The 23,695-nt window shown below is 41.6% G+C and overlaps 1 protein-coding gene across 1 annotated transcript; it reads left to right on the top strand.

Annotated features, from left to right (window-relative positions):
- The first annotated feature begins 4,596 nt into the window (after positions 1-4,596).
- On the top strand, positions 4,597-22,684 carry MDK (midkine). Its single transcript, XM_083375212.1, has 5 exons — positions 4,597-4,826; positions 18,892-18,971; positions 19,781-19,942; positions 20,498-20,659; positions 21,648-22,684. Exons 2-5 carry the CDS (start codon positions 18,893-18,895, stop codon positions 21,671-21,673), a joined length of 429 nt encoding a protein of 142 aa, XP_083231338.1. The 5' UTR covers positions 4,597-4,826; position 18,892; the 3' UTR covers positions 21,674-22,684.
- Positions 22,685-23,695: the final 1,011 nt, after the last annotated feature.

Genomic DNA, 23,695 nt, shown 5'->3' with positions numbered 1-23,695 from the left:
AAGGTGCCGGAACTCCGTTCTGAGTGTTCTATGATAAAAAAGCCCTGCTCTTATCCATTCTCTCATTTTGTCATGCATTGTTTCCCCTTGGTCTTGTGGTGAGCTTGGAAGTTATCCACTCCTACATTATCATACTGCTTTGACAATCTCATTGTCAAAATGTGCTATATAAAAACATTCAGTCATCTAGTATGTCTTATTCTAAAGCTACTTCTAGTTTTGGTGATGCCAATCTTACAAGCATATGGAGAGGAAAATGAAAAAGAGTCATTCTCAAGTGGGGCATAGTATAGTATCAATTTCCTGACAGTTAGAACAATTAATCAGTGGAACAATCTGCCTCCAGAAGCTGTAAAGTTTTTCTCTAATATTGTTTATGGCCCAAAGACCCAAAGCTAGGCAATAATTTTCATCAGTGACTGAAGTTCCTGTTGATAAAATTCATCTTTCTAAATACTTCCCATTTTAAGTCTCTGAAAACAAATAACTTTATTTAAACCATGGTTGGTCTTTATAACTGAACATTTATGTTCTAAGCTGAGTTAGCACTAAATATAGTTGAATGTGATATTTGAATTGCCAGCATTTTATAGCAGTTCTTATGGGGGCTTAATGATTGAAGATCATTTACCAATTCCCACTTATATTGAATGGCAGAGTATAAAAAAAAGCAATGCAATTATTAAAGCTGATCATGATTGAAGCTTTATATACAACTAAATCGAAGGACTTTTGATATGTGTATGGTGCACAGACACAAATCAGTCACTGAGCTGAAGAGGTGGGAAAATTAGCACTATGAGAATGAAAACCAGATATGGTTTGACAAAACATTTCCAGTGTGAAGCATCTTGCATACTTCTTGATCATTTTAGCCTTTTCTGCACAACTTTCCAGAGTAGATGTTGGGAAAAATGGTCTCACTTCTCACCATGAAGCCACTTCTGTGGTATGACATAATTCCCGCACTCTCCTGGAAGCTCAGCAGGAGAATGAGACCCATTATTCCCTCAGGGCCAGAGAAAAACAAATGGGTCATTCCCCCAAATCTTACAGAGGTCAGTTAAATAATAAAGATGGAATATATATATAAAAGCATCAATCTTCCTGAGTTCCACTCAATTTTCCTTAGTTTTATAATGAAAAGAAACAAAAGGTATTTGTAGAATGGGTAAAGTATCAGTACAGGACTGGGAAAATACAAATTCAGATCACTAAATATAACTATTAAGTAATTTTTGGACAATTTCTATCCATTTAACGTATATAGAATATGTCACATTTTGTCGAGAGAAGTTCTCTGAGGATGGGCTCCAGCACGACTCTGAAAGTTTGAAAGACTAAACCTCTTGAGACTAAACACTTGTTGGAAGTGTTACAAAACTCTATGTTGTTTTTGCTTTAGTGGAATAAGATAGTTACCATCTGCAAAAACAAATCAGTTTAAAAAAAAAACACTTCATCCCAGCAAGCCAAATAACACTTTGAAAGGAACTGTCTTAGCCACTTAATGAAAATTCAAGAAACAGGGAGTCCAATGAAACCACTTTATTCCGTAGTTAGATGGCTGTCATAAAAAAGGCCTCTTCCTGCCTCTCAAGTCTTTTTACCGCTGCTGAAGATGCCACACGAATCTCTCACAGATCTTAATTTCATAAAGATGTAACAAGCACTGCTCTTTAGAGCTCTCCTGGCCAAGCTATGGAATACTTTGAAGGCAATCCTATTATAAGCACTATGTCATTGTTTGATTTTGTCACTAATCAAAATGAAGTAGTATCACAGAATCATAGAGCGGAAAGGGACCTTGGAGGCCTTCTAGTCTAACCCCCTGCCTGAGGCAAGAGTCCTTATTCCATCCCCGACTAATGGCTGTCTAATCATTTCTTGAAAACCTCCAGCAATAGCTCACCTATTAGCCACAACAAACTGAGATAGAAATAGATCTGAGATAAAATGGAAATAATAAAATGTATTCCATCCATATCCATTGTAGCTTTGGTCACTAAATGAAAAGTTGTATGTCAAGGGCTACCTATCCATCTACTGGGACTAAAAACAAAGGCCTTGTCTATGATGGAGGGGGGCTATCAATGGAATGCCACTCCCCTGAGGATAAGATTGGCATTCCTGGAACACCCTGAAGATGTGGTTCTGTTGGGGATCCTGGGGACCCCATATTGATATGGAGCCAATCAAGTGACTGGTTTGATTATGCTTGATGGGGGGAGGGGTTATGGATTTTATACTGTGGATTTTTAATGTTGAAAGCCACCCAGAGTCACTTTGGGATGGGCAGCTATATGAATTTAATAAATATGTAAACAGGAAGCAATAATATGAAGCACAATGTAGTACACTAAAAGATCACAGTACAGGTAGTCCTCTCTTAACAACCAGAGTCATTAAGTGGGACAGCACATGGCCAGACTGTAATTGTACTGGCAGTTTCTCCATTCACTTGTTGGAAACCAGCTATGAAGCTTGCAAATGGTGATCATATGACTGTGGGGATTGTAAATCACATTAGTTGTGAAACACCCAAATACTGATTGCATGATTAAAGGGATATTGTGATGGTCATATGTTCAAGTCGTTAAGTTACTTTTTCAGAACCATTGTAACTCTGAACAATCGCCAAACAGGGAAGTCAATAACTGAGGACCACCAAGGCTCTGTTTTCAACTTTTTCAGAGGGGGAGATAACAATTTCATCCTAGCTTTGACACACACACCCCTCCAACCTACCAAAGCCAGAGGAAAACCAGTAGCTTCTCTCAGTCTGATTGAAATGGTTGGGCCAGCACTAGAGGGAAAATGCAGTTCTGCAGGAAAACCAGTGCAAGCCATAAAGAGAAAGTAGAAGGAGCTATTTAAACCGAATAAGTGATGCACACAACAGTACATGTAGATGCAGAAATGTAAATCGTTGTATAGTTTTATAATCTCAAGAATAATCCATACATGAAGAGTATAATGGAGGAATGTAGCTCACATCCGGCTCAAGGTTTTGCTTACACCACCACAGAAGTAATTAAATCAGTTAAATTACAATTCTCATATATTTGGAGATTTGCCAGGACCTGCCAGAGTAAGGTGTAACTTCCTTCCTAACTAAAACTGAGGGCTAGTAAATCAGATGTGAAGATGTTTGTTGGCAACTTTTCTACTATCTGCACCAACGCTCCTCTAGGTTGCTTTGTTACGGTTACCAGATCTGGACTGTAAAAATCCAGATATTTCTTAGATGGCAGCAAAAAGTTATTGAAAACTCTTAGCTGTCAGAGAGCAGTCTCCCTCCCACATTTGGTTTCTACCTTTCTTAACACAAGGGAAAATCGGAGAAGGTGCATTTTAAATTAAACATATATTAATGTTTTATGCAGAAAGAAGATTAGGTACAGTATCCCTAAAAAAAAAATCAAATGAATTAACAATAGCAGTTCCGGAACCTTATAGAACCACCGACTTCATCTTTTTTTTTTCATTATCAAAGAAAGTTGTACAAAACTTTTCGGCAGGTCATTTCAAAAGGAAAAGAAGCAAGGGGAAAAACATTTCTTCATGGGGCAGGTTTTGCGGCTTCCTGCATACTTCGTGGAAAAGATACCAAAAAGCGCTCCAAAGATACCAATGAGCTAAAACCACATCCAACCTACTTTGGGAAGAGAAAAAGCAAACTTTTGGGTCTGTCGGAAGAGGGTGTGTGTGTGTGTGTGTGTGTGTATGAATATGTATTAAAAGGAGGCTGTATTTCCCAAGTTTATTTTTATTTTATTTTATTTATTTTAATTCCATTTATATCCCGCCCTTCTCCGAAGACTCAGGGCGGCTTACAAACTTAGCAGTAGCCTTCATTCTATGTATATGCCTGCTTATTAGGGCTTTCACCCCCCCCCCAAGCGGCATTATTACAAAGTCAGCTTAATTGCCCCCAACAATCTGGGTCCTCATTTTACCTACCTCGGAAGGATGGAAGGCTGAGTCAACCTCAACCCGAGACTCAGGTTATTTTCCAAATTATTAAAACACACATAATCTGTGCATAAAACAAAATATCCTGTGAAAAGTACTAAACTAGCCCTATTCATTTCAGAAATCTCATATAATGTATACTCCCATTTTATCAAAGGCATCATTTAAACAAAAAGCAACTTTAAAACAATGAAACAAAACATTAACAATGTAGCTGGTATTTTAATGGCTATCTCTTAAATTTGAAGTATAATATTAAACTACTGAAAGTTCTCAGTTAAGGAACTCAAAATAAAATCCTATTTTTTCGCTAAGGGTTTCTTGAAACAGTAGAATTTTATATTGTTGCATATAAAATATAAGTGTGTGTGTGTGTGTGTGTGTGTGTTGGGGGGGCAATTTCCAGACCCTTGGAAATGTCCCGAGGCAAAGAAAGAGAAGGCAGGGCGGGAATTGAGGTCGGGTCATAATTGGGGGGACTCTTCAGCGGCCGGACCCGGCTTCAGCAGCACGCCCTCCGGCCGCTTGGCCTTTTGTCTGCAGCGGCTCCGCGAGGGAGGCGGAGCCTGGTGGCGGGAAACTTTGGGCTCCCCTTAAAACCACCTTTTGTTGTCAGCTGGCCGTGACGTCAGAGGCCGCCGCCGCCGCCGCGCCAGGCAAGGTTGTGTCCACATGTGACCAGCTGAAACTAGTTTGGGAGACACAAAGGGAAAGCGAGGGAGATAAGGAGCAGATAGCAGGGCAGGCGGGGCAGCGGAGCCAGCCCAGCGGCCGGGAAAAGCACGAGGCAGCCAGGCAGCCTTCCTTCCGCGAGAGACGCGCCACTTTGCAGCCCCTCCGCATCCACCCAGGCAAGTCCAACGGGAGAGGTCCCGCGGCGCGAAACTTCGCCGCTGTCCCGCGGGTTGGCCCGGGAGGGGGGCACACACACACACACACAAAAGAGGCAGGAGGCGCCTCCGAGCCTTCGCTCTGTGAAAAGAGCAGCCCCACCCCACCCCGTCCTCGCGTCCCCGGAACCCCCCCCCCAATCGAGAAGGCAGGCTTGGCTGCGTTTTCCCACAAGAGCTTCGCGCGCTCTTCGTTCCCTTTCGCGCCCGCGTTTTCAAAGGTCCGCGAAACTGCAAAGGTCCGCGAAACCCCCGGGCGAAAGTCCACTTTAAGGACGCCTCCTTCCACCCTCCGCTTCGACGGAGGCTCTCGAAGAGGAAAACCTTTGATGGCGGAGGGTGTGTGTGTGTGTGTGGGAGGGGGTTGGTTGGTTGGTTGTTTCGGGAGGGCAACCGCGAAGTTGAAAGGGTGGGCACGGCGCGGCCCGCCTTTCGCCGCCACCAGTTGCTTGGCGCCCGCCGAGGTTCTCCGGCGGAGGATGCTCCGTTAGCCAGGAAGTCCCTTCCTCCGGAGAGAAGCGCGCCCGAGTGAGCGCAGGGGTGGAGGAGGGGAGCGACCTGTTGGGGTTTCGACCCCGAATCCTCTCGGGTGGTTTTTTTTTTCCCCTCCCGTTCTGTCCTCGGGTTTTGTATTCCCCTCGGAGCGGTGCGCGGGGGGGGGGGCAAAATTCGTTTCCAGGCAGAGCTTTCTTTGCTTGGGTCCTTCAAGCCTCGCTCCGGAGCCCCCTACCTGGACGGAGCTGCGGGATGTCCCGAGCCGGCCTTCTACAACAGCGTTTCCCAACCTTAGGAACTTGAAGATGCGTGGACTTCAACTCCCAGAATTCCCCAGCCAGCTATGCTGGCTGGGGAATTCTGGGAGTTGAAGTCCACGCATCTTCAAGTTCCTAAGGTTGGGAAACGCTGTTCTACAAGCACCCCAGCGGAGACTGAGAATCCCAACAATTTAACAATATCTCTTTAAAAAAAATCCGCTGGGTTGGAGGGTGTTGAGAAAAGGGTTGGAGTAAAAACGTCTCTCTGCTGGATCCAGTTGAAGTAATTGTTCCCCCGACCTCTGGGTCCCTGATGTGTTTTTCCAGCTGGTAGCTTTTCTACTCTTCTGCATCCACTTGCTCGAACCACCCGGAACATAGTTTATTTGAGCTTCACGCTAGTCAATCAGAAAGACCAACACAAGATGAGTAAAGGGGATGCCTGCGGACACTGAAAGAGAGTGGTAAAGTGAGGGGGGTGGTTCGTTCTCCAAGCTTGCACTTTGGTTTCCAGATGTTTCCTTACCTGGCTAGGTAACATCTTCACCCTAAATTACCCAGCCTGGTAACGAAATGTTTGGAAACTAACTCACAAGTTCGGAGAACAAACCTTCACCCTCATCCTACACCCCAGCTACAGATATTCACCACTGTCACAAGGGTGGTAAAGTTACTGTGTAAGAACGCAAGAACAATCTTGCGGGTTTGAGAATGGCCTTAGACTAGCATTTTGTTTCTTTACAGTGGCCAGTCAGCTCCTCCACAAGAAATGAATATGTACCCTTTGTCATCATTGTTCCCCTGGTATTTGCTACCCCCAGCTAGTCTTCAAGATGAATAGCTCTTGACAGACCTGGTCCTTAAGAGCTGTGACTGTGAATGGAGTTAAAAGCTTTGTGTTATATCTGTGTTAAGTGCCTATTATATCCATTTCTGAAGTACCACATCTGAATTCTTCTGCTTTTGTTACTGCTAATTATTTGGGCTAATGCTGTAAATGGTACTTAGGAGTGGAGATCTATAGGTATGGGGGGTGGGGGTGGGGGGGCTCCTGATAACTTTTTTAAATATAATTTTTATTAAACATTTTTTTAAAAAAGGAAGATTAAAAACTAGTACAACCTAATATAAAATAAGAAAAAGAAATTAAAGAGAAAGCCAAATGTGCAAGGAAGGAGAAAAAGTTAAAAAAAAGTACCTTTCAATCTTCTTTACAGCAATTTATAAGCACAATCATAGATTTACCTGTTATTCTGTGGTTACAACATATCTGTTTTATTTCTATAATTTCTCCTATTATCAAAACCATAAATTATTTTTTTTCTGTTTTACACAAAAGGTGTGTAAGGGGTTTCCAGTCAGCAATAAGCATAGATATTGGAGTGTAAGCATTTGCAAGCAATAGATACTCACAAAGGGACAAGGGGAGACAAGTGATAACATGTGTTTGTGACATCAGGGTACGAATCCCATAATTTATGTACTTGCATCAAACATAAAGCAATTAGATAACTTGGGAGTTGCATCTTAACATTATTATTATTATTATTATTATTATTATTATTATTATTATTATTATTATTATTATTAGATTTATGAACGTGTCATTTTAGTGCAATTTTGAGTTGCTTTGAACATTTGTATTTCAGATTCCTTCCAGGTTTAGCAGATCTAAGTCAGTTCTAAGTAATTTAAACTCTGAACTTTGGTTTACTTTAGACAAACCCAAAATATTTTATGCAGCAAGGAGAAATTTCAGTGATTGCTGGCATTTCTCCAGGACAGGCCTCCTAAAATCTTGTTCCTTGCTTAACTGGAGAGGATAGCACTCACCACAGAACTGCTAGAACTTGAAAATGCCAACACTTTGGAAGAAAGTCATTCCTTTTTAACTGGGCTGCACTTCTGTTCACAAATTCTTGTATCATTTTCAGTGTAAAGAAGAACGTGAGTTGGGTATATTTCACCTCATGGCAGGTTCCAGGAAGGAAGTATCCTCATGAAAATGGGATACCTTGTCCCACAAACATACCCAAATGGAGTGTTCTTATTATGAGGGGGAAAAGAGGGTGATTTTATCATACTCTGATAGACCTGGTCATTGTTTGCTTAACTTTAGGTCCTTACCTAAGCATACATTGAACTAACATGGGCAAGGGAAGGTACACATTTGTTTACAAACCGTGATAGTATTGAGATCTTTGGTTGTGTTTGTTTTGATTCACCTATCTTTGAAATCATGTTTCAATCATATGCTTTACTTGTACTTCCCCAGATTATACTTTGATAATACACAGTTTTAGGGTTACGCTTGCCTCTGATTATGTGTGGAGGGAATGAAAAGTACAAAATTAGATTAGCTTCATCCCTTTTGACATTCTGGAAGACTCTCAAGATTTGATTATGTTACCAAGCCTAGGGCTCCCGGGAAACCAGAGATAGATGGCTCCATTGTGATGGCCATTTTTATTTCTCTACGCCTAGGGATTTGTATATTTGTTTTTAATATTGTTTATTTCTTAATGTAGAATTTTATATTTTTATACCAGTGGTTGTTGTATCTGTGGTTTTATCTGATTGTTGTGGGCCACCCAGAGTCACTTTTGACTCTTGTTTTTCAAACTAAATTAATAAATAGGTACATCACAAAAATATTCCATCCTATGATTTTCCTGGGTAATCTGTCTAGGCAACATTCTCAGTGATCAAAAGGATGGGTCTGAGCTATCCAGTCATAATAGCCTATCAGCTCTTTCAATGCGTAATCCATATATTTTCTCTCCTAGTATGCTGTCTGGAATTTTGATTGTTTTGTTGAGTGTTTAGAAATGACAATGGCTAATTTATTGAATTCATGTGTGGAGTGTTGGTTCAGCTTATCAAATGGGGGTGAGCCATGCAAAAGCTGATGGATGGATGGATGCCACCTTTTATTTGCTAGGTGGCGGGCATGATCATTGGAGGGAATGAGCACATATGGTGGAAAGTTTAGTTGTGGAAACCAGATGCAGCAAAGTTCCTAAGAAAAGTGCGGCTCAGTGCATCTCTACTACTCCTGTTAACTTCAATGAGATGCATTTCTCAATTTCCAGCGCTCTCCTTTTTCAGGCTCCTGGAAATTAATTTGATGGTAGGGAAATAATTTATGAGGATTTAACTTTATGAGATCACTGCAATCCAATGATTATATAAAAAGGGGAAACTCTCAAGTGGAGCTTAATTCCTGGTGGCTGCACAGACTTGTCTAGGGAGATTTGAGGTGGCTGACATGGCTTTATTTTGAAGGATTGTATATCTTTGAAAGAACAGGTGAAGAAAAGGAAAGGGCTGAGAATAAAGAAAAATAGGAGAAAGTGGCAGGAAAAGCAGTCTCTGAAGCATCTCAAGAGACCCGCCAGGGGAGAGGGAGATCCGGAGTGGGAAAATGGAAGAACACTGCATATTATTGAGTTGTTCTGGGCTCCAGAAATTTGAGAAGGCTCAAGCAAAGAGTGGGGAAGTGGGCAATTTTGCGTGTGTTTCACTAAAGAGAAGGAGTAGCTAATGATTGGAGAGGGGAGGTGGGGGCCGCAATGGGGGAGAGACACACAAAGAGAAACAGGTAAGACAGGACTGGGGGAAAAGATGCAGTTGTTCTCAAAATGGAGTACTTGTAAGAGAAAAAAAAATATCCCAAAGAAGTCTGAACAATTAGGGAAAACACCTATCCTTTACATTCCCTGTAGCTGCCAAGTGCGCATTTATATATTTAAAGAAAATTGTCCTGGAGTTTGTCTGTTTTTATTCTGAATTGTTAGAGAATCTGAATAAATATGATATGTCCCCTAATTTAGACAAGTCTCCAAAGTATCTGTTGATTCTAAAATATTCTGCCAAGAGAAGGTAAAGTGAGTTATGAAAATGAATTGTTCTTTTTCCCCATGCTGGATTAAGAGTATCTGGATTTTTTTTTCATTCCTATCATTTTAGCTATATGTTCATCATGACAATCATGGATTATTTGAGGGAAAGGGTAAATGTAACACTTTGCAGTGTTTTTTTTTTAAAAAAAACTAGAAATATAAAATCTACCAAATAGAACACCAAGTAAAACATAGACTCTTAAGGACAAGTTGTATTAAATACATATCATGAAACCGTCCTGCTAGTTTTACTTTACTGTAAAAACCTGATCATTTCATAGAGATGTTAGTGAACTAGGAAAGAACAATAGCATAAATAAGTAATCAAATGATAGCTGCAGGTGTTGACACAATAACAGGGGCTCTAGTTCTAGCTGGATATGTCGATTCCTCAGTCACAGAGCAGACAAAATCTGGAGGGCCAGTAATAATAATAATAGGTTGGAAGGTACCTTGGAGGTCATCTAGTCCAACCCCCTGCTCAGGCAGGAAAGCCTATACCATTTCAGACAAATGGCTGTCCAGTCTCTTCTTAAAAACTTCCAGTGTTGGAGCATTCACTGCTTCTGGAGGTAGGTTGTTCCACTGGTTATTTGTTCTATCAGGAAGTTTCTATTTTTTTTTCCTAATAAATGGGATAGTTTTCATTTTTTTTAGCATGCTGTGTGGCACAGGGCTCCAGCATTGTCTTTATTTCTAATGATGCCTGTGATATATGTCTTCAGCCCAAGTTTAGCTGGACTGAATCTGCCCAAAGATTGCTAAACCACACGGGTTCTACAGAATGTCCTAGAAGCAATGCAGGGGTCTTGTTCTAATTAGAACCTTGCAACATATGCCCCTGGTGACAGGACCTCCTGAAATGAAAGAGCTTGTTTTGCAGCCATTTTGTTGGACTTTCACACCACATTTCCAAAATTTCAAATATGTAGACATGTCCCAAAAGTAGGATTAATGTGTTAGTTTGGGATGTTAAAGGGTTCACTTCATATACATACTAGTTCTTAAAAGCCACCATCTTTAATCTAGACCAGGGGTGTCAAACTGCAGGCCGGCCGGATGCATCACAAGGAAACCGCGCCCACCTCATTGCCAGCAATGGGGAAAAAGCTCCGTGACATAGCAAGTTTGACATGTCTGATCTAGACTGATGATAAATAAAGTATATGGTAAAAACATGTTTGTATTGAAGAGCTTACTTTTCAGGTTTATATTCTTACATGCTTGTACATCGACCTTCTGCAATCTTCAGAATGTGTTGGGACTCCCCAAATTTCTAGCTGTTTTGGACAAACTATTAGAATTCTGGGAGTAGAAACACACATAGCCTAAAGCAATTATTCTCAAACTGTGGGACATGCATGGACCACAGTTCCTGCATTTTATGCCAGCCAGTTGCCTAGACCAAAAACTTGTGTGTGCTTCAGCCTCTGCTTCCTCTCGTTTACCACCAGTCACAAAAATGGATCAGTGGCTGAAGAATGGTTCACTGAAGTACACAAGTGATCCTACAATAGCCCTTCGACTTACATACCACTTCATAGTGCTTTACAGCCCTCTCTAAGTGGTTTACAGAGTCAGCATATTGCCCTAAACAATCTGAGTCCTCATTTTACCCATCTTGGAAGGATGGAAGGCTGAGTCAACACATGTTGCTTACAGATTCAGTCGTAAACAAGTGTACCAAATAAATACATTTTTAAAATTAAAAACAGTTGATTTATAGGAATTTTAAAAGGTGTTAATGGTGAAATGTTACTCTCTAGATTTGCATATCATATCTGTGATGGTTTAGTCAGAAGTGAATTTATTAAATGTAATACTATAGTTTCAGCCAGAGTCTTTTAGAGCCCATATAAAAGAATTCATTACATGCCTAAGAATTCATCTGATTAAGAAGACATGGTGGAGCAACTACAGTTGTGTTTGAAGTAGCACCTGGAGTAGATCTTGCTTGCCAAACTTGACTGGGCAGAGAAAGTCCAAGCTAAGCTCTTTGTTATTGTGCTTGGCACCTGCAACCCCATTCCAACATCACTTGAAGGTTTTCTGTGGACATAGTCCAGGGTTACTCACATCTTCAGCAATCCTAAATGTTGCCAAAGTAGTCTCAAATTTCAGCTTCACCTCAGCCAGTAAAGCTGAAAAAGGTTGTAGGAATTAAGTATGTTCTAAGATGTAATTATACTAAAAGTTAAATGTGATCAAGGAAAATATTGAGTCATTTGGAAAAGGGCAGTTCTGAGGACACTTTTTATTTTTATTTTTTTTAAAAAAGAGCTTTGAAGGAAAAGAAAATTTGGGATGATAGCCCATACATTAGATTTTTCTTAACGTTAATCTTCTCAAATGATTTTATTTGGTTGCATTGATCTGTATATCTATATATAGTTTTATATTTCAGAATGCAGCAGAATAACTGCCAATATTTTAATTTTTATTTTCCTGGTTTGCAAATAGATAATTTTATTGTAATAATTAGAAAAATGAAGAAAAAAAACTTGCCTCTAAAACTATAAAGGAGGATACAGAATTGTTTCTGTACTTTTTTTTCCCACTGAACACAAGGTGAAATTTGTGAATGTAAACTCAGTAATATTTTAAGAAAAAAGCCATAATTTCTTATGGTTCCTGGTTATTAATGTTTCTTTGTTAGCTTTCTTTTTCTCTTCACTTCTGATGAATTCGTAGTAGCCTTGGGTCCATACTTTAAGTTATTGAAATATAAAGTAGAGAAAGTTATCTTGAATTTATCTCAAGAGAATTGTTGCCAGTTTGATCAATTAGAACAGTAAAAGTAATGTGAACCTGATATCACATCCTCCAAAAGTTTCAGAAGACATGAACCTTAACCTGATGTCCTGTACTTGAAGGATGCATGATGAATTTCAACATTCTGGCATGAAAACAGTGCTTTTAAAGATTGCCCAGGCGATTATTCCTCTCTGCAAAATAACTGAATTCCTGTACTTGCCTATAATACGTTTATCTTTAGCATACCTTCTACATTTAAATAGCTTAGTTCAAGTAAGTTGGTCTTGCCTTAAGTCTGGTTTCAGATAGTAGACAAATCCCATAAATTAAAATAAAATTATTTTCCTTTCATGATTTCACCTGCTACCTAGTATGTTGCAGCAGATTTGTTGTGTTTTTCATTAAAGATATTACATTCTGTTTTCACAAAGCTGGGAGCTCAATCTTGTTTCTGAATAATTAACGAAATGGAAAGACACACATTGCTGAATCTGGAGAGAAGGGTCAGAAATAAAAGAAATAAAAATCATGTAAGACCAAGTATGCTCATGGAGTGTATGGGAGCAAGAACAGTGGTTCTTTTCTGGATTTTGAAATGGTAAAAAATTCAGATTGAAGTATTTCTTGCCTGTCTCCTGAAAAAATGAATTCAGGAAAGCACAGCACCATAAGCCACTGAAGCGCCATTGAAACATTTAATAAGCAAGAGTCAGGTGGTAATTGGAAGATGATGACATCAAGATGATGGTCTAAAACTAGGTGTATCCATGGTGAGGCTGGGTTTATCATTTAAAATACAAGCCAAGTTCAGGCATTCATCAAAATCTTCATATGCCATGATACTACGAACATGTAACATTAATCACTCATGTTCCCCTCTGTTCCTTAGTCAGTTTTCAATACATTAAACCTGATTTGCATTCAGACATAGTTCCTTCCTATAGAAGGCCCATTAAAAATTTGGCAAAAGAAGCTAAGATTTATCTTGATCCAAGTCTAAATCTCTGGCATCCTAATAGGACAGTTTGGTTTTAAGAAATTTTGCCTTAATGGAAGTTGGTATTGTGAGGCCAAAGTAGGTGTGTCAGAAAAATGGAGACCCAGAATTCCATTTTTTGTTCCTTACTAGCAAAAGTTAAGTTTGGTATGGGGAAATCTGGGTGATGAAAGATTAACTGAAAATACGCAGTTAATGTTTCCCTGCTTGTGGTAAATTATGTTGTCATCACAGTCAGAATAAGCTTTTTATGCAGGAGGAAAAGCACATATCAACTGGCCAAGGTTTTTAACAAGCTAAAGAAAATTGGATGGCATCTCATGAATTTTCTTGTTTGGCCTTGGGACAGCTAGTTTAAACATTCCAATTCAAGGAATGTTTTTATATGATTATTTTCCTCCTTCCTTCTCTCTAGTTGCCATTATTCCCATTTCTTCTTCTTACTCCTCCTCCTCTTCTTCCTTCTTTCTTCTCTCTCTCTCTCTCTCTCTGTGTGTGTCTGTGTGAATAATCCACAGAGGGCCTCAAATTCCTTTACCTGGACAACCCTAAAAGGCAATTTTCCATAGTGAAAATTATTAAACAAAAAGAAATATTAGCATCTTCTTGTGGGGGAAAACATGGTGCTGACATTTTAAAGGGGAAAAAAACCTTAGGTTTTGCCACGTTTGATCAAGTTGCACTAGGAATGCCTGAAAAATGGGAGAAAGTATAAAACAGGCAGAATGTGGAATTATTTCAGACAATATGCCTGCTGCTACTGATGCGATAGAAAGGAAAAGTTATATCTGCCTATTGTTCCCCAGTACCAAACCAGAGCGGTACAAACATGCACAGAACCAGGGCATCTTCAGAGAGAATTTAAAAAAATTAAGATGGTGGTTGCAACTCTAAGGGCCATCTTGTTTTTTTAAAAAACAAAACTCCTGTCCCACATAGATACACCTGCATAGAAGTACTGTCATACCTGCATTGCAAAACTAATGTGAGAGTTACTCAAAAGGGGGTGTTCCTCCCATTAAACAACACGGATAATATATTCACCCAGACTTACCATGTTTGCCAGGGTTTTTGCAGGATTTCAACATTTCTCCCAAAGGAAATTTATACCAAAAGACAAACTCTATGTTGAGCATGTGGTGTTTGGGGGCACAAAGCATTAGTGACAAAATTAATGGAGCTAGAGCAAAGAAGTGGGCAAATTGAGGGCAATGACAAAATGTGATTTTTGTGGATTGAATTGCTCCCTATGGTATTTGGGAATAAAAGTCACAATTGGGAATGCCATTGGCGTTCCAAGCCTTTATTTGGCTGCATGTGGCCCTGGGGCTAAGGGGTCACCCACCCTTTTAAAAGATGGGCTGGTACCCAGAGGAAACAATGGGACCAGCTTGTTCAGTGCCTTGTAACCCCCCCCCCACCCCACAACTGCAGCCTTTCATGGCTTGTTGCATCTAAGAATTAAGTCAGCAGACCCAGCCTCTGGCGTGTCCATTGTTGGACATTGCAATCGGAGCCCAGTTCAGATATGGGCTGCTCTTAAGGCTGATCTGCTGCCCTTGTTTGAAGGGGGCTTTGAAGAGAATAGCCTAGGCTGTGTCCTAACAGGCCCTTTGCTCTCCCTCAGGGATGCTTCTCTCTCAGCTGAAAGCTGAATGGGAGGAGGGTGTCTGCCTTCAGCCTGTGTAATTCTCTGTGACAGGTCAATTCAGAGGGAATCTGACAACTTCTCAGCATCAGGTGCAGCCAATGGAGCCTTAGTAATGAGGTGACCTGTTCTCTGGGAGGGGGGGCTGTTGAGGAGGGAGCAAATGTGCTGATTGTGTCTTTCTTTCCTTTAGCCACCCCTCTTTCCCCTCCACTGAGCACAGCAGGCTTCGGCCTGGTCTCACCAATGGTGGAAATGGGGGCAAAAGACTCCCTCCAGCAGGGCTGTGAATACACTTCCAACTTACTTTGTCTGAAATGCCATTAGGGTCCACGATCCCCTACTTTCTCTACCCTTCCCCACCCTCTCCACTTCGTTGCTTGGGATGTGGAGGAACACCAATTAAATGTCCTGTGAGTGCATATAATGAAAGACATGTGCTGGTCAGGTTATTCAGCGTACTGGATACCTTTAGAGTAGTTGGAAACCTTAAAAGAAAATACAAAGTAACCTGATGCGAAAAAACCAGTAAGCCTTCATTCACCCTTCTCGGCACCTTACCAGAAGTCTGGATAGAGTTTCAAGCAAAGTTACCAGACCTCATGGCCAGGCCCACCATTTAACCCTTGCCTGAAATCAGTTTCATAATAAGCATCTATTCAGCACTCTGGATTTGTGTATGCCAAGTGAACAACTGGATTGGATATTTTATTTTAAAAACAAAACACAATTCACCCCTCTGGCTCCTGTGGCCAAGTGGGCTAGAGTTGCAGCCTCCATCTGGTTCTCTCCAGATGTTCCTCTGTTGCCCTCTTTAGCTGTATTGCTGGAGGACACCAGTCCGGGAAATAAAATAATAAACCTTTATTGTCAAAGTACAACATGTGTACATTGAGATTAGCTGAGCCTCCCCCCCGTGCTCTCTCCCCCCAACACACAGTGACAACAAACCCTCCATCCCACCACACCATGTGAACCAACTACACCACACACCGGCCTCCCAAGTCAATTCTGCATAAGATTATGTCCCATTTAAAAGCCTAACAGCCCACGGATAAAAGCTATTTTTCAGCCTGTTGGTACGGCTGGCTATATTCCTATATCTCCTACCGGATGGGAAACCTGAGATTAGAAAACAGTTCACTCTGTATGTCATAACAGCCTTTTTTCTAATAACACTTAAAATGAATAAGCAAAAAGATGCATGTTATTCATTACTTTATTAAATTTCTAGCCTGCTTTTTGCTGATTCATGGAGTTTGAATTTTGTAATTAAAATGCTAATGCGGGGAACCTGAAAACTTTACTTGACAGAGTATTGCCCTCGTTTTTTTTTCAATGGGTTACTTTTTAACTGCACTGGAGCCACTGAATCTGGAACTGAAATTACCCATTTGAGCAAAGGACTGTAATTGGCTTAATCAAGCAAATCCTTAATGGCCATGTTTCTGCATTCAGGAGGCAAATTAAAAGGCTCCACATCATATTTGGTCATTTTCGTGCCCTTGCTATACCACTGAAAAACCTTGGGAAAGAATGTCTTGGCTATTACAACTTCTGTGCAATTAAACAAAGAGTTTTATTTCCTGATTTATCCTCACATTTTCTGTTTGTGTGGGAGACCCAACCAAAAGATTTTACTGTTCCTTTTAGATTTTATTCTTTGATCTACTGCTGGCTGCTATTGGCTATCCTGGGTAAATAAGAATTATATTTGCACCCATAAATAGAATCACCATTGTGGAGTTCCATGTATGGGGGAAGTTTATAAACCTGCTGAAAGAAGAATGACTAAATCTTGTTTGCTGAAATAAGTAATGGAGGATTTGGAAGAAAATTGCAAAGTAACAGCGATTGAGCAAAAACAACCCCTGCACCATAGCTTTGTGCATGTGTGCCATTCCTCTTCTTCGTGGGATGTGTGTGCACATACACAATTTGGTGGGATGCTTGTTTCCAAAGACTCTTTGTTGGGATATGGTAATAGGCTGACATTAAGTGAACCAGCAGGGGGAGCAGCCTGCCTTCTAAAGCTCCCCACGAGATCGAATTGTGGTGAGCTTTTATTTTTAATCTTCTGTTTTAATTCTCAAAACTGCCTGTCAGGGTTTCTTTTCCCCCTCTGGATTCTTTTTGAGATACATAAAGGCTCCATAGCAGCAGAGAACTCCCTAGCCTCAGGAGCTTTGGCAGAGACGAGGTAGCCTGCTGGGCTCCAGATAAAAGAGACACTGGGAAATCAGGGGTCGGTAGCAGCCATGGGGAGGAGTGGGGAGTAGGGCCTTGCTCTTGCCAGCCACCAGACCCCACCCAGTTTTCCAAAAGTAGGGGCAGCATAAATCCCTTTGGCAGGTTTGTTTTTCCCAGTTTTCCACTTGGTTGCGCCACATTTAAAGTCTAGGAGGGCCAGAGAGAGGATGGATGCTATTTGGAGATTGGGGGTATGAATCTTATATGGTTTTTGTCCTCTGCTTGGGGAGCTGCATTAGAAAGGCCCCTGAACTGGACCTTTAAGACACAACCTGTAGTAGTGAAAGGTGTTTCCATTGACTGCTGTCCCCCTAAGAATGGTGAGTGAAGGTATAGAGTTTTGTGAGGCTTCCCTAGGACAACACATACCAAGAAGGAAGCCCAGCTGAGCAAAACAGAGAAAGGGCAGGAGATAAAGAAACTGATCATGATGTAAACAGATAGTTCAACCAGGAACCACTATATGAAGGGTGCCAAAACTGCTGGCCGGCGGGCTGGTTTCATCATAGCAAAACTGCGCCCACCCCATTGCCACCAATGACAAAATAGTTGCGGTACATCGCGACACGTCATGTGATGTGGCGAGTTCGACACCTGTGCACTATATAGTCTTCAGTAATTTACCACTCTCCTTTGCAGCAACTGAGTAAGGATGTTCCATATAGGCAGCAACTTATAATAAGGGCTAGGATGACATGATTAGTAAGAATAAATTTAATTCCTGTACTTAATGGACTCCTGCTTTACTTTACTGTAAATTCAGAGGCACATACTACAAATAGGTAAATGATTTGAGAAAATCTACGGTATGTAAATTAATATCTACAGCGGACGGCAGTATCTAATTGACCTTGGCTAATCTTGAAAAAAGTTAAGCCAGGGCTCCATTACTTGGATTAGGTAATTATTTGGAATATCCAAGTGGTAGGCTGGACTGGGAAGACAAAAAATATTCCAGAGAAGATAGTGGCAAATACTGCTAAGAAAACTATGGATACAGTCAACTGGAGGACATATTCATCTTTTTAGGCTAGATTAAATTGAAACAAATACAAAAGAGTTAATTAAAAAAAATACATTGTTGGAAAAACCCTCAAAGAAATATACTGAGTCATCGACAGCTAAACATTTATCATTAGTTAGAAATGAAAATTTCCCCATTGTTTACCAATAATATCAGCTGCACTACGTATCAAAGGGGAGAACATAGTCATTTGCCTAAGTTGGTTTTTAGCATCATGCAAGTGTATGCAAAAAGTGGGGATGTTTCATTAGAGTTATTTTCTTTGTTTATTTTGAAAAGGAAACTTCTCTCATCTTAACCATCTGCTTCTGTTCCCTTGAATGAAAAAAGCTAAATAGATGGTCCCAGTGCAAGGTTTAAAATGCTAAGCATTCCACCAGCAATTCAGAGCCTTAAGGAAATTGGATGGACTTGAAATAGCATTTTTTTGAAAAATGTCCTTTTCCCTCTGAATTTAATTACAGCTTGAATTACTGATTTGTAGCATTTGATGTGTTTCCTGCTGTGGTAAGGAAGTGATGAAGAGAGCTTAACCTGTTGCATGTTTACATTCCAGGCTGCACAAGACCCAGGAACCATGTCAGCAGAAAATCATATCCCTCCCCTGTGTCACATTCCTCCATTTTACCAGCTTTTTTTCTTAGGATTAGAATATATTTTGTGCCAACAGTGATTTTGGTGTTTTTCCTCTTACAGAATGCAGGCCCGTGGACTCTTTCTCCTTCTGGTTCTTATCCTTCTGGCTGTATCTTCAGAGGCAGGCAAGAATAAGAAGGGTGAGTGTCAGATTTGTGATTGGTAAGTCCCTATTTACAGTTGGCTATTTTCAGAAGGCCTTTGAACTGTGGTGCTGGAGAAGACTCCTGCGAGTCCCTTGGACTGCAAGGCGATCAAACCGGTCAGTCCTAGAGGAGATCAACCCTGACTGCTCTTTAGAAGGCCAGATCCTGAAGCTAAAACTCAAATACTTTGGCCACCTAATGAGAAGGAAGGACTCACTGGAGAAGAGCCTAATGCTGGGAAAGATTGAGGCCAAGAGAAGAAGGGGTCGACAGAGAATGAGGTGGCTGGATGGAGTCACTGAAGCAGTAGGTGTGAGCTTAAATGGACTCCAGAAGATGGTAGAGGACAGGAAGGCCTGGAGGAAAGTTGTCCATAGGGTCGCGATGGTCGGACACGACTTCGCAGCTAACAACAACAATTTTCAGAAGGCATCTTTCAGCGAGGCTTTCAGTGGACTTAAAAGCACAGAAAGCAACACATCCCTTCTGGGTGCTAGGCTAATAACCAGGGAGATGGTAAGTTCTAGTTCTGCCATAGGTATGAAGCCAGCTTGGGTGCCTTTGGGCTCACTTGCTCTCAGTCCTAGCAAGCAGGCAACTGCAGTGGATTCCCCCCAAAATGTTGCTAATAAAACTGCTGCCGTGCAGTCGGTGGAGTTGGTACTAACTTGAAGGCCCCAAAGAGCCCTCCATCCTACTTGAGGTGAGGAGAGATAGGCTGCTTTTAATGGTCAGAGAAAGATTATGAGAAAAGAGAAGGCTAATTCTTATGAGTCTGAAATGACGGCCTGTTCTTCATGCAGACAAGGTCAAGAAAAATGGTTCCGATTGTGAGGAATGGCGCTGGGGCCCTTGTATCCCCAACAGCAAGGACTGTGGTGTGGGCTTCCGTGAGGGAACTTGTCAGGATGAGACCAAGAAGCTGAAATGCAAGATTCCATGCAACTGGAAGAAGGAGTTTGGAGGTGAGCGTTCATCTGGTTTAGAGGAAAGCTCGGGGAAGGGAACGATGTAACAATCTTACCAGAGCCTCAGGAAGCCAGCCAAATTGTTTTCAAGTTTAAATGTGGGAGAATAAGCCCAAACAAACGCTTAATACCTGCATTGTATGTGAGCCCATTGCTTGCTTCTATGCAGTATCTGTTTGCATTGGTTGGCTCTGATAATTGGCTTCTTTCATTGCTTCTTGTTATGTTTTCATATTAAAAGCATTTTAATCATATCCTCTGGCTTCTGAGACCAACTGGTCTTTTCAGAAAGAAATTATTTTTAATTTCTGGCAGCTGCAGTTCTTTTGCCATTTAAGAATACAAGAAGCTTCCCTTTGTCACAGTAGCCAAGCAGTCCTGATAGCTCTGCGGTGGATGGCAGTGGTTCATGGGTTTGTGAAGCGTGTGCACATTTCCTGGGCATCTGGGTTGTTTCTCATTTTAGAAAAACTGATGGTGAGGGGAAGTCAAGCTGGATCTAGATTTGTTGTGGATCCTGCATACATCTAACTGTTCTTACCTTTCCCCTAGCTGACTGCAAGTACAAGTTTGAGAACTGGGGTGGCTGTGACCCTGCAACAGGTCTGAAGGCCCGTTCAGGTACTCTGAAGAAAGCTCTTTACAATGCCGAGTGCCAGGAAACTATTCAAGTGACCAAGCCCTGCTCTCCCAAGACCAAGTCAAAATCCAAAGGTCGGTTTAGTTTTAGAACAGCACTGGTAAAGCCTTTGGTGCTTTATTTTGCATGCCGCTAAGTGATACCAGAATGGAAATGGTTAGCATTTAGAAGGCTAGGAATTCATGGATGGTTATTCTGGTTGCCAGTCATGGTTCTTACTATAATTTCTTAGAGTTCCTTTTGCCCAAAGAGATTCTGGGCTGTTTTGCACTCTCCTTAGTAACCATAAAGGTCTCTGGCCAGGTTTCTTTATAATGTACTTTGTAGAGCTACAAAATACAAAGTAGCTCTTCAAAGTACATTATAAACAAACTTGGCCAGAGACCTTTATGGATAGTAAGGAGAGTGCCCATAGCAGAAAGTGAACAACAGTAGTAGGCTAAGAAAGTAACATGGATGTGTCCATGTTGTGCCCAAAGGACTTGAGGTCACCCACAATCCTCATTACTTCTCTCTTTAGGGCCTCCTGGGGGCATAGTGAGAGCTAGAGAAGATAAAGCAAGCAGTACCTGTTCCAATGCCTAGAATTCCCGACTGGCATTCTGGTAGTTACAGGTTCTCCATATCTAGTGGGCAGCAATTGGGGGGAAATGATACGGTAAAGGAATCCAAACATCTTAAGTTTCTCCCACAGAGATTGGGAGTGCAGGAGCCCAAAAATAACAAGCGTGGCTTTGTTTATGTGCCAGGCAGGTTTATGCTGATGTGCCAGACCCCCAAAATGGGTCAGATGATCCATAATCAGTTGGCAACTCTGGAAAAGCAGATGAACCTGCCAACTCAAATACATTATGGTTTCTTTGGTTTGGGTGTAGATTATGTGAACCCTGCCAGCATAGCTTGAAACTATTGTTTGTGTTTGCTTGTGTTGAACAGATCCAGCAAAGTGTGTTCTATTCAGTATCTGATTTTTATGCAAATCATGGGTTGATGTGTTGCAGGAATGCAGTCTTCATGTAATATGTTGCGCTAATGTTTTTCCTCCTTAATTCTTTCATACAGCCAGAAAAGGAAAGGGGAAAGACTAGTATGATGGATACAGTCCCACCATCTTCAGGGCATGGTGCCTGAACCCACTTGGATACACGCCACTTGAAGCTGCAGCTTGGCCTCTCCCAACTTGGCAAAACCTTTACCAACCACATTATTCTTCAGCCTACACAACCTTATCTTTAACTGCAATATCATTAGTTTTATAGCCTGCAAGCCCACCCTTTCCTAAAGAAGGTGTTGCTTGCCTTTCCCTTAACTTCTCTTCTACCTCCTGTCCTCTCTGCCCTCTCACTGTGTCCCAGTATCCTTTGCTCTGGTTTGCTTCCCTGAATGCAGCATGATGTTTGGAAATGGGCTCGGCTGCAACTAGGTCTTGCTAAAGCTCTCCACCTGTGGGGTTCTTTGTCAAAGCCAGATGGCTTTTCGGCAGCCTCTTGCAATCTTAGCAATGCCTGTGCTTTGTCCACATAGCTTCCTCCGGTCATAAACCAAACCTTTCTTTAAGGCACCCAAGGAAGCCCTTTCAAGGAATGAGAAGGGATGTGAGAGAAATCACAGTAGAAATGGGATGAGGAACCATATCTGCCTTACCTCCCTAAAAGAGGCACTGTGTACAGTAGGAAGATGCAGGCCTCTTTGGTATTGCTTTGGACTCATTTTCCCACGGACAAAGTGCCTACTTCCTGGCCTGCTCTGCGTGTATGTGCATGCACACACCTTTCCCTTCCCCATCTCTAATGCATAGATAGGTGTTTCTTCATAGGCAGCCTTCCCATCCGAGGAGCAGCACAGCTGGGTAATCTCACTGAGCTTGCTTGCTCTCTGCCCACAAGACACACCTTGCCTTCCTTTCGGCATCAGGAAAGGATCCCTCAGAGTCAATGAAGCTGGTTCCCTTTTTCAGTCCCCTTTATCTGTATTCCTGCTGGGATGCTGTGGCCTTTCCCTTCTCTACTGGTGCTGGGTAAACTCTGTCTGCTTTTCACAGTTTCCCCCTTTTTCCAATAAAGATCTTTTTACAAAAACAGTCTGTTTCCCCTTTGGATCCTGTTTGTACGGGTGCTAGTTTGAACAAGGAAAGGACTGGCTGTACACAAGTGTAGCAGCAGGTAGAAAACAATGGATGTAATTGGTGTGGGTCCATAGAGAGGCACTGTTCAGTATCACTGAAGGAATGTCTATCCAAAACCGACAACACTGAACAGCCGTGAAACTGTCTGATAGGCCTAGGCTGTAGGGACAGAAGCATCTTGCTCTCTACACAGGTTTCCTTGAGTTATGATGTCCTTGAGGTAGTCCTTGAGTTATGATGTCAGTTGAAACCAGAACTTTTCTGTCTAAGTGATGCAGTCATAAAATGTGTCGTTTTGTGATCACATCATTTAGCAGTAACAACTTCAGCAGTCCCTGTTGTCAGTTAGCAAGGACTATGTGGGTCTTTAAGTAAGAACCTCGTGTGACAGTAAAATGGGAGGAGGTGTTGAAACCACATACCAGACAAGCAGTCTAGTGGGTGGGTGCTGTGCACTGGCACAATGGAGTGTGGGCAGACGCTACAGAGTACAGGCAGATGTGCAGGTGTCATGGGTGGGCACTACAGAGTGTGGATGGATGGGTGCCTTTGGGCCTCCATGGAGTATGGGCAGGTGGGAGCTACCAAAGGATGAGAGTTGGAGGGATTTTGGGGAGCAACCTGCAACCTCCTATTGGCTTCCCCATCGACTTCACTTATGAGAAGCTTGCATTGACCTGATCCCAGGTTGCTGCAACAATTGTAATTGCAAGCTGGTTGCCAAGCACCTGAGTTGTGATCACATGACTGCATGGATGTCATAATGGGTGCAACTTAAAAAGACTAATAAAAAAAACCCTTGTTCTGGATTCTCATAACTCTGAGCAGTTGTTAAGTGAGTGAGGGAAAGTACAGTGCTTCCTCACTAGTAAATAAGTAACAATTCTCCAGGCCAGCATTTTAGACTCAGTCATTGTGTTCAGCAGTGCAACACCCTTCTCTGTTCATCCAGCATGCCTCAATTTTGGTTTGTCAGCCTATTTGT

The sequence above is a fragment of the Vipera ursinii genome (genome assembly GCF_947247035.1).
Source record: "Vipera ursinii genome assembly, chromosome: 1".
NCBI classification, from domain to species: Eukaryota; Metazoa; Chordata; class Lepidosauria; order Squamata; family Viperidae; genus Vipera; species Vipera ursinii.
This window is presented reverse-complemented; position numbering and strand designations above follow the sequence as displayed.

Coding starts and splice junctions, on each gene's coding strand:
- MDK (XM_083375212.1), top strand. CDS start 18,893: ATGCAGGCCCGTGGACTCTTTCTCCTTCTGGTTCTTATCCTTCTGGCT. Junction 18,972..19,780: donor GGCAGGCAAGAATAAGAAGG/GTGAGTGTCAGA, acceptor TTCTTCATGCAG/ACAAGGTCAAGAAAAATGGT. Junction 20,660..21,647: donor GACCAAGTCAAAATCCAAAG/GTCGGTTTAGTT, acceptor TCTTTCATACAG/CCAGAAAAGGAAAGGGGAAA.